At 42.7% G+C, this 13,395-nt stretch overlaps 1 protein-coding gene across 1 annotated transcript in view; it reads right to left on the bottom strand.

Moving 5' to 3' along the window:
* The window catches only part of LOC309601976 (small conductance calcium-activated potassium channel protein 2-like), a gene marked incomplete at both ends in the record, with an annotated part of 164,665 nt that overhangs the window by 102,812 nt on the left and 48,458 nt on the right, over nucleotides 1–13,395 (bottom strand). Inside the window, one exon of the mRNA XM_082335230.1 lies at nucleotides 5,091–5,232. Within this exon, the coding sequence (XP_082191356.1) occupies nucleotides 5,091–5,232 (142 nt within the window). The remainder of the gene's footprint in view (nucleotides 1–5,090; nucleotides 5,233–13,395) is intronic.

Below are 13,395 nucleotides of genomic sequence, written 5' to 3' on the forward strand. Positions count from 1 at the left end.
CAATGTTAGCTCTGAAGTTAGAATCTGCTTTTTCCTGTTTTTCTTAAAATCTAGTAACTATTAAATTTCAAAGATGTTACAGATCAGATTTTGCTACCAACAGAAATCAGATGTTTCAAAATTATGCTATTCTAGGTACCATGTTCCTCATGCAGACAGCATGTTTCTTTATATTTGTTGATAAGACCAAGGTGGTCTGAGATGAAACCCCATGAGCAAACAACACAATTTAACCTTATATGAAGAGTTCCTCTTGTCATACAGCATAAACACCTCATTCTGGTGGCTTTTTTTAGCACGTGTAGGAAAAGAGCTGCAATTCTTTTAAACCAAATGCAGACTTCCATGTGGACTTTAAAAATTGCTGTAAGAGATTTTTTAAAATTGTATCTGAGTAATTTTTAATTCAGTATTTAGAATTAAAAAGCTAGTATTCTGAAGGCTAGATTGTACACACTGACTGCATTGTGACTGCTCCAATAAGAATTATTCACCTACATGGGTGGGGTTCAGATCCGATAGTTAAAAGATGTTACTTAAAAATTTTCCAAAAGAAACATCTAATCTCCTCGTCCACCTCTACGATGCAACTTTAAGAATATCCTCATAATTTTTTTGCTTCTTTGATAGGCTTAATGATCTCTTTGGAATTCATTTCAATGAGAAGCATTTAAGCTGCAATTTCAGCAACAGCAAGGCCAACATGAAAATCCTACAGGACATCTATTTCATCTGAAGTAATCGTCATTCAAGCTATAGCCAACTACTCTGTGCATCCTATGATAAAACAGTTAACTGTAACTCATCCATTTCATCTTACTTCTACTTATTTGTTCCAAATGTAATGACTTTTAATACAGACAAACTCCCTATTCTCATACTAGACCAGGAGCTATTCAATATCCTCCATATTCTTCATATATTTTTAATACTTCATTCATTCATTCCAATTCTTCCCATCCCACAGTCAATAATTATCCATCTTCCCATAGCTTCTCATGATTGCCTCTCCTTTTACTTCTACCAATTTCTACTTCCCTTCTTTACATTTTTGTTATCTTCATTATATACTCCTCATAAAGCAAGGAAAAATTGGCAAAACACTCCAAGGCCCTGACTCTATAAAATAGTTAAGCAGGTGAAAATACTATCCATGTATAAGCAGTGCCACTGAAGTTAATAACAGCACAAATAAAGTGCTCTACCTGTAGCTGAGCTCAGCCTGCTGACCAGGAACTGAGATCTGGCGGGTATGCATTGATAACCACTGCATATTCAGTGGGTAGCCAAAACTCAGACAAGTTGCATGGCCTGGTGAAAATGGTGTGGGTCTCCTCATCTATTCTATATCCTGTTCTGATACAGAAGATGGCACTCATATTTCTATTCATCAATCACTGTCTGCAGGCCTAATTAATGTATAGACAAGGCAGAGGGTACATTTACTATCCAATTTATCATCTACCTGGTCCATAGTCTGCTAGTCTGCATAGACTGCATAGTCTGAATAGACTGCTTCATAGTGAAGTCTCATCAGAAAAACACTGATAGGTGATTTAGAGAGGTACCCAGTTTAGTTTCTCTTGCCAGTATATAAACAGCCTCTGCATTTACCAATGCCACCAACTCTGTACTGCACTGTTTCAATATTTTCATTAAAGATTCACATATTTAAGTGCTTTGCAAGATCAAAAATAAATTGTTCAATATGACAGAACACATTCTTTAAATATTTACCTTATTTTTTCAAGAATAAAAATGGTTCACAGTTTTCTTTTTTGCTTATTTTAATTTTTCTAATACATTAATTAGACTACTGGCTTACTCTTAATGATTCTCAACTGCTTATTTTCTTTTGATATCATCAGAATAATATGTAAAGATTTTCCTATTTTCCAGGAGAATTTAAAACATGTCACTTGAACCAGTGTCTCAAGATAGCAATAGCTTCAGTTTTAATAGCCAGCACAACTTGGTGCCATCAGCAGACTGCATAAAGTCTACTTCCCTGGCAGAAGCACAATGCAGGGTTTAGCCTGAGCAGCCCAATTTCCATGCCACAGAAACCAGTTCCTGAGGCAAAAGTGGGAGGAGAGCCAGGGCATACCTGGGCTCTCTGTTCTATGGGGTCAAGACACAAAAGGAGCCCTCCTTGGGCCACCAGTTCTGCAAAGCCAATATTAACTCTTCAGTGGTCTGTGTAACAACTCTTGTAACCAGTCATTTACAGATGTTTCCCTGAACTTAAACATGTATTCATAAGTATTTTTATTTATTTTCCCTTCTATACTTTTTAACAGGGGCCTTATCCAAAAGCAAAAATTCAGTGGTATTAGGTATTGATCACAGTAATCTACTTGCTACTTTAGATGCTAGGGAATTAAATTTTTCCTCTTGAAATCACATAGATGGTTTGATTTTACTTGTTATAGTCATTCATCAGTTATTCTGTGTCTTTTAATTAGACTATCAATCATTCCTCTTGAAATAGAAATAGGTAAGTCTGTTCTTTTAGGATCTTATCTTTTCCACAATAAACATGAATTAGTTACTGTACAAGTTTCAGAAGAGTAGCTGTTTTTAAAGAATTATATTTAAGAGCTATGAACTTTTTGGTCTTGGAGTTTAAGCTGGAGGATATGTTCATTAATATGTTCACTGTTTCACACTTCATATCTTTCAGATCCTTTACCAAAAAAAGCAGTAATTTCAACATCCAAATTTCTCTCATTGCTTCATAATTTTCTTCTCAAAGATGACAGCTTGCTAAAGCCATATTGCTGATGTCCTTTAAAATTTAATTAGGGGTCAGATTTTCATTACTGTTTTAACTACCATCACACACTAACTTTTTTGTTAAGAATGCTTTCTGTCTCTGGAGGTATTTATCCCAAACTCGTCATGCAATCCTGACTATGTAAGTACTACTGAGTGTTTGGAGCCTTACTGCTTCAAATGTAGCTGCAGAATTTTTAATCATAAAAACCAATCAATCAAAGACATGAAGGTGAATAGCATCTGTACCTTTTACAAAACTAATTTTCAAAGAGATCTTGTTTCAGCTGTGAAAAATAAATGCTATGAGTGTAATCAGTATATATTAACCAGTACTGCAGCTTTTCACTAAAGCAATGGAAACAGCTGCTGTAAATAATTTTACACCTGATTCCAAATGATGCTGTCATAAGCAAAATGACAAATACAGCTTAGAATTTCACCTTCTGTGTGGTTCATTCATGAGCGCATATAAAAAACTTGCAATAATCTGGAGATTGTTTCTGTTATTTTATTTTTACCTTGTTTTCATCATAATAAAATCATACAGCCTATCCACAACCATTAAAATTTTAAGACCAGTCCAGATGCTGCTGTCATTTGCATCAATATAAACCCAATAGCAGTGTGAAACCCATGGATGATTAGTATCAATACTAACATTTTCATTGCACTTCTGCAGGGCTTGGAAACTCTATGATTTCCATTACAGCAATTTTTTTCATGCTGAAAATGCCAAGAATGCTGAACAATTTGTTTTGAGTAAATATTCAAGGCAAGTTAACCTAGAATTTAGCTGTTGTCAAGAGATCTGTTGTCAAGGATGTAGTCAGAGATGATAATGAGGAGGGATAATATCTGCATCTTGAAGCATTTGCTTCTTATTTCTGAACAGTGTCTGGGAAGAAGCAAAGCATTATAACAGGGTTCTGTACTTGTTCTGCACATCCCTGTGGCAATATATGCTGCATGTTCTCTTCTTTTCCTAATGAATTTATGGCAAATTTTTATTCTATCTGGCATCAAAATCCAGCTCAGAATGAAGAACAAAGGCAAATACCCCAAAAGACAGCAGATATGAGTTTAGTCAACAGCCTTTAGAAAAGCCTTCTGAGTCATTCCTGTGCTTTCCACCTGTATTTTCACCAGATTGCAAACTCTGTATTTAAAGAGATATGCATTTGACACTACCAAAATTTACTGGAAGTCTTTCTCAGTAAAGGTCAATGACCTGAAACCTGTCAGATGTTAAAAAATAAAAAAGAAGCAATTTGAAAAAAAGTCTTCAACACTACAAAAATGCATTGGTCTATTTTACTCTCTGAACATAAAATACATACTTTTATAAACAACAGATTTACTAAAACACCTGCTCAAAAAGGGAAACTTCTTGCCACCATTTGTTTTCAGCCATAATCCCAATATACCTGTTTTAATAGAAGGTAGATATTGAAGCTGCATTACTTTTATGATCAATGGATCTTACTGTCAAATATATTATATATGATGCCCATCCTGAACTTCTCACTCACAGGGAAATTTACACAGGAGCTTGATACAAATAAAAGTGGCAGGATCAGGAGCTTTTTTACTTCTAATTTACTGTAAATATGCAGAAATTTCCATTATAATTTATTGTCCTACTCCCTACCTAACTTGGACCAAATGCTACAATACAAAAAAAAATTGAGATTAGATATGAAGTACAGCTAATAAATGTGTGCTGAATATGTATGGTCTAACAATTAAATCAATGGTAACAAAAACTCTTATAATGAAAACTGCACTACATAAATTCACTTAAAGCAATGGAAAACTATGGACCATATGTTATTAGACTTGACCATATGTTATTAGACTTATAAGAAACAATGTAGAAAACTATGCACAAGCAAAATGCTTTAGGAGCCTAGCCACCATTGCAATTCTACACCTGCAAGTAACTTAATTAAGAAGCAAATATCAGAGCTGTAGGTTTGTTATTAGAAGTGGTCCAATTACACATGTCCAAAGACAGTTAAGAAGATGTGATATCCTAACATTTAATGAAAGACTTTATTGAGATTTTGAAGCTGAGAATGGCATGGGGTGGAATTGTTTCTCTGTATTTTATTACGCAGCTCTTTGTTCTACCTGCAGAGGATGAAAGCCTTCCATTCCATTACCATGGAATGAGAGACCATGGAATGGTGCAAGTAAGCCTATATACTTTAAAAGTTATCAAATAAATATTTCTGTTTTGACTACAATGAGTTTGGGGATTAATTCCAACAAACTTAATCCTATATCCGGTGAATAAATTCTGAAACACTCACCATGATTCCAGTGAGTAAACAGACTCCTTTCCCACAGTATGTATTAGGTACCATGTCACCATATCCAATGGATAGAAACGTTATTGAAATCAACCACATTGCTCCAAGGAAGTTGCTCGTAACATCCTGTTGATCATGGTACCTGAAAAGAAAAAGAAAACAATTTCTTTATAATGAAAAGTTCTGTTAAATTTTTGTACTGTCAGAAAGAAATCTCACTAACTGGTGTGTGGTGGATTGACCTTGGCTAACAGCCAAACGCCCACCCAGCCCTTCACACCTCCCTGCTCAGCAAGATGGGGGGGACAAAATAGGTTTGTGTAATGAGAAACAAAAATAAAAACTAAAAAAGCCACCTCCCCCTCAACCCCCCATTTCCCAGGCTCAACTTCATTCCTTCATGCCTGACTCTTCTACTTGTCCCCCAAGCATCGCAGAGGGGATGGGGGTTACGGTCAGTATATATGTACTAGGCCTGGCTAGGTGTCGTGGTTTAACCCCAGCTAGCAACTAAGCACCACACAGCCGCTCGTTCACTCCCCCACCGGTGTGATGGGGAAGAGAATCGGAAGGGCAAAAGGGGAAAACTCGTGGGTTAAGAACAGTTTAATAACTAAAGTAAAATAAAAATAGAACAGTAGTAATAGTAATAATAACAATAATAATAATAACAAGTAATAATAGTACACTAGTAATACAAAGCAAGCAATACACTCTACAATTGCTCACCACCCACCGACCAATGCCCAGCAGGTCCCCCAAGCAGCAATCGTTGCCCATCCCCCGGCCAACTCCCCCCGCTCATATACTGAGCATGACATGATGTGGTATGGAATAGCCCCTTGGCCAGTCTGGGTCAGCTGTCCTGGCTGTGCCCCCTCCCATCTTCTTGTGCACCCGGCAGAGCATGGGAAGCTGAAAAGAGTGTGAGCACCACTTAGCACTACTTAGCAAGAACAAAACGTCAGTGTATCATCGACATTGTTCTCATCCTAAACCCAAAACACAGCCCCATACCGGCTACCAAGAAGAAAATTAACTCTATCCCAGCTGAAACCAGGACACTAGGATAGAGTTAATTTTCTTCAAAGCAGCTCATATGGTGCTGTGTTTTGGATTAAACTAATGGACTGAACCATGTCCTCAAGCACCACATCTACCCATCTCTTAAATACCTCCAGGGATGGAGACACAACCACTTCCCTGGGCAGCCTGTTCCAATGCCTGACTACCCTTTCGGTGAAGAAGTTTTTCCTAATATCCAACCTAAACCTGCCCTGGTGCAGCTAGAGGCCATTTCCTCTCGTCCTACCGCTTGTTACTTGGGAGAAGAGACCGACCCCCACCTCGCTACAACCTCCTTTCAGGTAGTTGTAGAGAGCAATAAGGTCTCCCCTCAGCCTCCTCTTCTCCAGACTAAACAACCCCAGCTCCCTCAGCCGCTCCTCCTAAGACTTGTTCTCTAGACCCTTCACCAGCTTCGTTGCCCTTCTCTGGACACGCTCCAGCACCTCAATGACCTTCTTGTAGTGAGGGGCCCAAAAGTGAACACAGTACTCGAGGTGCGGCCTCACCAGGGCCGAATACAGGGGCACTATCACCTCCCTGGTCCTGCTGGCCACACTATTCCTGATACAAGCCAGGATGCTGTTGGCCCTCTTGGCCACCTGAGCACACTGCTGGCTCATGTTCAGGCGGCTGTCAACCAACACCCCCAGGTCCTTTTCCACCAGGCAGCTCTCCAGGCACTCCTCCCAAAGCCTGTAGCGTTGCATGGGGTTGTTGTGACCCAAGTGCAGGACCCAGCACTTAGCCACTTGTGACTGGCTGCCAACTGGATTTGACTCCATTCACCACCACTCTCTGGGCTCAGCCGTCCAGCCAGTTTTTAACCCAGCAGAGAGCGCACTTATCCAAGCCATGAGCAGCCAGTTTCTCTAGCAGAATGCTGTGGGAGACAGTGTCAAAGGCCTTACTAAAGTCCAAGCAGACAACATTCACAGCCTTCCCCTCATCCACTAAGCGGGTCACCTTGTCATAGAGGGAGATCAGGTTAGTGAAGCAGGATCTTCCCTTCATAAACCCATGCTCGCTGAGCCTGATCCCCCAGTTGTCCCACACATGCTGTGTAATGGCACTCAGGAGGATCTGCTCCATGACCTTTCCTGGCACCGAGGTCAGTCTGACAGGCCTGTAGTTCCCCGGATCTTCCTTCCGGCCCTTCTTGTAGAGGGGTGTCACATTTGCTAGCTTCCAGTCATCTGGGACCTCCCCGGTTGACCAGGACTGCTGGTAAATGATGGAAAGTGGCTTGGTGAGCTCCTCCGCCAGCTCCCTCAGTATCCTCGGGTGGATCCCATCTGGCCCCATGGACTTGTGGGCATCCAGGTGGAGGAGCAGGTCGGTGACTGCCACCTCTTCGACAACCGGGGCTTCATTCTGCTTCCTATCTCCATCTCCCAGCTCAGGGTCCTTAATATTCTGAGGATGACCAGCCTGACTATTAAAGACTAAGGCAAAGAAGGCATTAAGTACCTCAGCCTTCTCCTCATCCTTCGTGGCAATTTTTCCCTCTGCATCCAACAAAGGATAAAGGAGGGGTTTATCATCAGGGCTTTCTTGTAATCTACAGTTATTTCAGGGCTTTCTTGTAATCTACAGTTATTTCTTTTTAAAAGCACTTATAAGTGATTATATAAAACTCAAATACAATGACATCAACAGTAAAGAAACAGAAGATACAACAATAGCACAAGTAGTACAGATATTCATGCCATTTTATATTTTAATATTGTGTTATTACTATAAAAATAGCAGAAACCTCTTTTTTTTAAGAGAATCTTTTCATAGGAGGTACAAGTCCTGTTGATCCTCTGCAGTTGTATAAGACATCAATCTACTATAGTTGCTCCCGTCTGAAGCATATACAGAAGTCAGAAATGGATGTGTGGACAAGCAGAGAGCAGAACAAATCTCTCTCCTTGGCCTAAATTTAAGTCTGTAATCAATAATCTAATAATGAACTGTCATGTGAATGCTGAATTAAAAAAACCTAAGATCTTCCCTCTCCTTTAGCATGTTTAAGATAAATAGAACTGTATGCCACTGTATTCCTTGTCATCACAAGATCTTCACCTTAAAAATAAGAAAACCTCCCTTTTGTGTTAAAGTCAACTACTAAATGTAATTTCCTGATGTGCTATTTGTTGTCTCAGTTTTACCATTCTAATGGAATGTGTTCATTTTTTCCTTTAAAGAAAACAAGCTTAAATGAATAATCTAGTCTTCACATTACATATATATCAACTCAACTGGGAAGCCATAAGGACATGTTTTAGGTATGAAACCTGCTGTTACCACTCACTCTGTGAGGAAAAAAGGCCTAACATTAATGTAGATGGAATTTTGCTTCCCAGACACAGAGTAGCTCTGCAACAGAGACTACCTGGCTGCTACCGCAGCCTCAAGGTTGAAATAACCCCTGCAGCTGCTGTGAGGCCTCAGGTTAGTTATCTGTGCTGTTGGATCCTCAAGGGTATTATTTTAACCAGTCCCCAAATCACTGTCTCACAGTAGGTCACAGAGTGCCACTAGGTAATTAGCTCATAAATCCACAGGCAACCTGCTTTCCACCACTGAAATAATTACTTCAGTTTTCTTCCTTTCTGGACCTCACTCTGAATGATGGAGCAGAAAAGCTGAGTGAGCACAAAGACACTCTCAGGAAATTCCCTGTTCTCTCACTTGCAATATATTCCCTATAAATATCTGCAAAATACCTTCATTCTGTTCTTCAAAGGCTTGCCTATGCCTTAATGGTTACAAAAACCTAAAAACTCTTGGACTGCCAAAGACTGCAGCGATCATTCCAAACTAAATTGTTCCATTTTCTGTTTGCCTGTACTCTTCTCTCTGTTGGTGTCAATGTTGTCTTTCTCACATGCTTTATACAAGCTTTTGTACGTTTTTCTGTTATTACAGCATCTAGAACAACGCAGTAGCAGTCCACAGCTGGAGCTCCTAAGGATGACAGTGACACAAATAATGATAATCACAACAGCTTATACTAGGTATGGCTGGGATGGAGTTAATTTTCTTCATAGTAGCTCATATGGTGCTGTGTTTTTGATTTGTGACCAAAAGTGTTAACACACAGATGCTTTAGCTATTGCTGAACAGTGCTTGCACAGCATCAAGGCCTTCTCTGTTTCCCATTCTGCCCCTGCAGTGAATAGGCTAGAGGTGGGTAAGAGGCTGGGAGGGGACACGGCTGGGAAGGAACACAGCTGGGACAGCTCACCCGAATTAACCAAAGGGATATTCCATACCATATAAAGTCATGCTCAGCAATAAAACTGGGGGGGGGGAGCCTTTCCAAAGTAGTCATTGCTCAGGGACTGGCTGGGCATTGGTCTGCTGGTGAAAGGTGGTGAGTGACTGCCTTTGCATCACTTGTTTGGTTTTTTTTTTCCCTCTCACTTATTAAACTGGTTTTATCTTGACTATGCTGTTGCTGATCATTATGTTGACTTGTTTGCTCTCAGTGATGGTTTCTTTGGTCCCTCACCTGCTCCTTGGAGTGCTCCCTCTCTTGCTGTACATCAAACTCCAGGGCTTGTTAATGGCTGCTTTTGGCTTTTGCTGTTTGCTGTGCTGTTTATCACTTTGTTGTGTTTTGCCTGGGAGAGCTATGATAAAAGCACTGGCCTGGAGCCTGCACTGCTGCTGTTCCAGTACTCTGGGAACCATCTCATGGAGACAATCAGCAATTACACCTTTCTCCTCCTCCCGGAGACACGTGGTGGGGAAAATGAAGAATGGCACCTCCCCTTTCTTCTCCACAGAAGATGTTTCCTGTCCTGTTGCAATAGCCCTTCAGCTTCTTGAACATTCCTGCATAACCAGAATGCTCATATTGGTGTGTGCCATAAATCTGATTTCAGCTTTTCCTAAAGTTAACCAACTGATTGGAAATGCCACACAGGATTGTGCTCTGAGGCAGTTGAGTCATGGGTGGCAAGGTGCGTGGCAGAATTTGGGCAGATGCTTAGAGCGATTTTCAGCTCCGATGGTCTGGGACTTCACACCCAAACAGGCATGGAATCCTGTTGAAGTGGCAGACCACTGGAAGGAAGGATGCCTTGCCTATACCAAAGAGACACAACTTCTAGCACTGTGTTGGGGCCTTGCCTACATGTACTGAGCCTGTGTCCAGCAACCTCAAAGGGACGAGAGGGTCTTTGGACCTGAGGACATACAAACGGACACTGTGGCTAAGCCAGAGACCCAACCCTCAACTATAACAGTCACTCCTGTAGTCAAGAAAAAACAATGGAAGCAGAGGTCAACTCAGTTAGTAAGGGAGGAAGAAGCTCCTCCTGAGAAGGAGCAGGAGGAAGAATCAGAAGCAGCAGCCTGTTCTGCAGCAGAGCAGCTGCAATAACAGGAGAGGGAAGGGACAGAAATCAAAAACAAGTCAGAAAATACCTGATTTCTATCCCTGAGTGAGCTGTAAGATATGCGGAAAGATTATGGCCACCAGCCAGGCAAGCAAATTATCACCTCGTTGCTCCAGTGCTGGGATATTGAAGTCAACAGTCAGAAATCAGAGGGTAGGGAAGTACAGCAGCTGGGATCCCTTTCTAGGGGAACTGACAAAGGGACTGGAAGAGGAACAACAATCCGCAGTCTTTGGAAGCAGCTCCTGTCGAGCATGAAGGCAAGGTATCCCCTCAAGGAAGATCTTGTAAACAACCAAGGCAAGTGGACCGCTGTTGAAGAAGGTGTCCAGTATCTTAGGGACTTAGTGGTGGTAGAGGTGATCTACAGCAACCTGGACAACAACCAGGCCTCCAAAGATCTAGATGATGTCCAGTGCATGCAGTCCATGTGTTGGAAGTTTGTACCGGAACATATTGACATTGTATGCCAGCACCCTGGCGATAATGGACTGGACAGACATTGAGGCACCAACAGTGGATAAACTGGCCTGTCAGCTCCAGCAATTCAAAGACAGTCTCTCTTCCTCCCTGACCCTATGGGCCTACATCTCAGCTATGGAGAAACTGTCTCAACAGTTCCAGCAATTCAAAGAGAATATGTCTTCCTCCTTGTCCCTACAGTCCAGCGTCTCAGCTATCAAGCATAGCACATGGAGTCAGCCTTTCTTTGCTCAAGGGAAAGGGAACCATGTACACATGCCACGTGCCACCCTGTGGTTCTAGCTGCGCAACCACGAGGAGGACATGAGGAAGTGGGACGGTGCACCTACCTCAAACCTAGAATCCCACTGTGAGGAAAAACAGCAGACAAAAAGGGTCCATCCAGGAAGATGACTGCTCCGTTTGCTGTAGAGCAATTCCCCAGACACAGTGGAAGGGCTGATCCTACTTCTGATCCTGAGAAAGGGACTTCTGGTTCGCAGTTCCAGGAGACAGGCAATGAATGCTCTGACCAGAAATAGAGGGGCCCTGCCTTCAGCCAGGTGGAGGAAAGGGATGACCAGGTTTACTGGACTCTATGGATTCAATGGCCTGGCACATCAGACCCACAGAAGTATAAGGCTCTGGGTGGACACTAGTGCACAGTGTATCCTAATGCCATCAGGGTATAAGGGCATGGAACCCATTTAGATTTCTGGAGTGACAGGGGGATCCCAACAGTTGTCTGTCTAGAGGCTGAGGTGAGCTTAACAGGGGACAAGTGGCAAAAGCACCCCACTGTGACTTGCCCAGATGCCCAGTGTATTCTTGGCATAGGCTACCTCAGGAGAGGGTACTTCAAGGACACAAAAGGGTACCAGTGGGCCTTTATTGTAGCCACTGTGAACATAGAGAAGATTAAACAGCTGTCTACCTTGCTCGGCCTCTCAGAGGATCCTTCTGTTGGGGGATTGTCTGCCTGTTGAAGAAGAGCAGATGCCGACTGCTACCATGACAGTGCACCGGCGGCAATATCACACCAGCTGAGACTCCCTGGCTCCCATCCATGAGCTCATTCATCGACTGGAGAGGCAAGGAGTGATCAGCAAGACTCACCCACCCTTTAATAGTCCTATATGGCCAGTGCAAAAGTCTGACAGAGGGTGGAAGGTAACACTGGTCTATTGTGGCCTGAATGAGGTCATGCCACCATTGAGTGTTGCCGTACCGAACATGCTAGAACTCCAATATCAACTGGAGTTGAAGGCTGCCAAGTGGTATGCTACAACTAATATGCCAGTGCATTTTTCTTGATTCCTTTGGCAACAGAGTAGAGGCCACAGTTTGCTTTCATGAGGAGGGGTGTCCAATACACCTGGAATCAACTGCCCCAAGCTTTTCTAGGTGTTGTGGGTTTCTGGAGAACACATATCATAAACACAGAATCAGGCTCAGCCAGCATGGTTTTATGAAAGGCAGGTCCTGCTTCACTAACCTGGTCTCCTTCTGTGACAAGGTGACCCGCTTAGTGGATGAGGGAAAGGCTGTGGATGTTGTCTACCTAGACTTTAGTAAGGCCTTTGACACTGTCTCCCACAGCATTCTCCTGGAGAAACTGGCTGCTCATGACTTGGATAAGTGCACTCTGCACTGAGTAAAAAACTGGCTAAATGGCCGAGCCCAAAGAGTTGTGGTAAATGGAGTTAAATCCAGTTGGCGGCTGGTCACAAGTGGTGTTCCCCAGGGCTCAGTATTGGGGCCAGTTCTGTTTAATATCTTTATCAACAATCTGGACAAGGGGATCAAGTGCACCCTCAGGAAGTTTGCAGATGACACCAAGGTGGCCAGGAGGGTTGATCTGCTGGAGGGTAGGAAGGCCCTACAGAAGGATCTGGACAGCCTGGATCGATGGGCCGAGGCCAATTGTATGAGGTTCAACAAGGCTAAGTGCCGGGTCCTGCGCTTGGGTCACAACAACCCCAGGCAATGCTACAGGCTTGGGGAAGAGTGGCTGGAGAGCTGCCCGGCGGATAAGGACCTGGGGGTGCTGGTTGACAGCCACCTGAACATGAGCCAGCAGTGTGCCCAGGTGGCCAAGAAGGCCAACAGCATCCTGGCTTGTATCAGGAATAGTGTGGCCAGCAGGAGTAGGGAAGTGATCATCCCCTTGTACTCAGCACTGGTGAGGCTGCACCTCGAGTACTGTGTTCATTTTTGGGCCCCTCACTACAAGAAGGCCATTGAGATGCTGGAGCATGTCCAAAGAAGGGCAACAAAGTTGGTGAAGGGTCTAGAGAACAAGTCCTATGAGATGTGTCTGAGGGAGCTGGGGTTGTTTAGTCTGGAGAAGAGGAGGCTGAGGGGAGACCTTATTGCTCTCTACA

The sequence above is a fragment of the Platalea leucorodia genome, assembly GCF_965183815.1.
Source record: "Platalea leucorodia genome assembly, chromosome: W".
Taxonomy (NCBI): Eukaryota; Metazoa; Chordata; class Aves; order Pelecaniformes; family Threskiornithidae; genus Platalea; species Platalea leucorodia.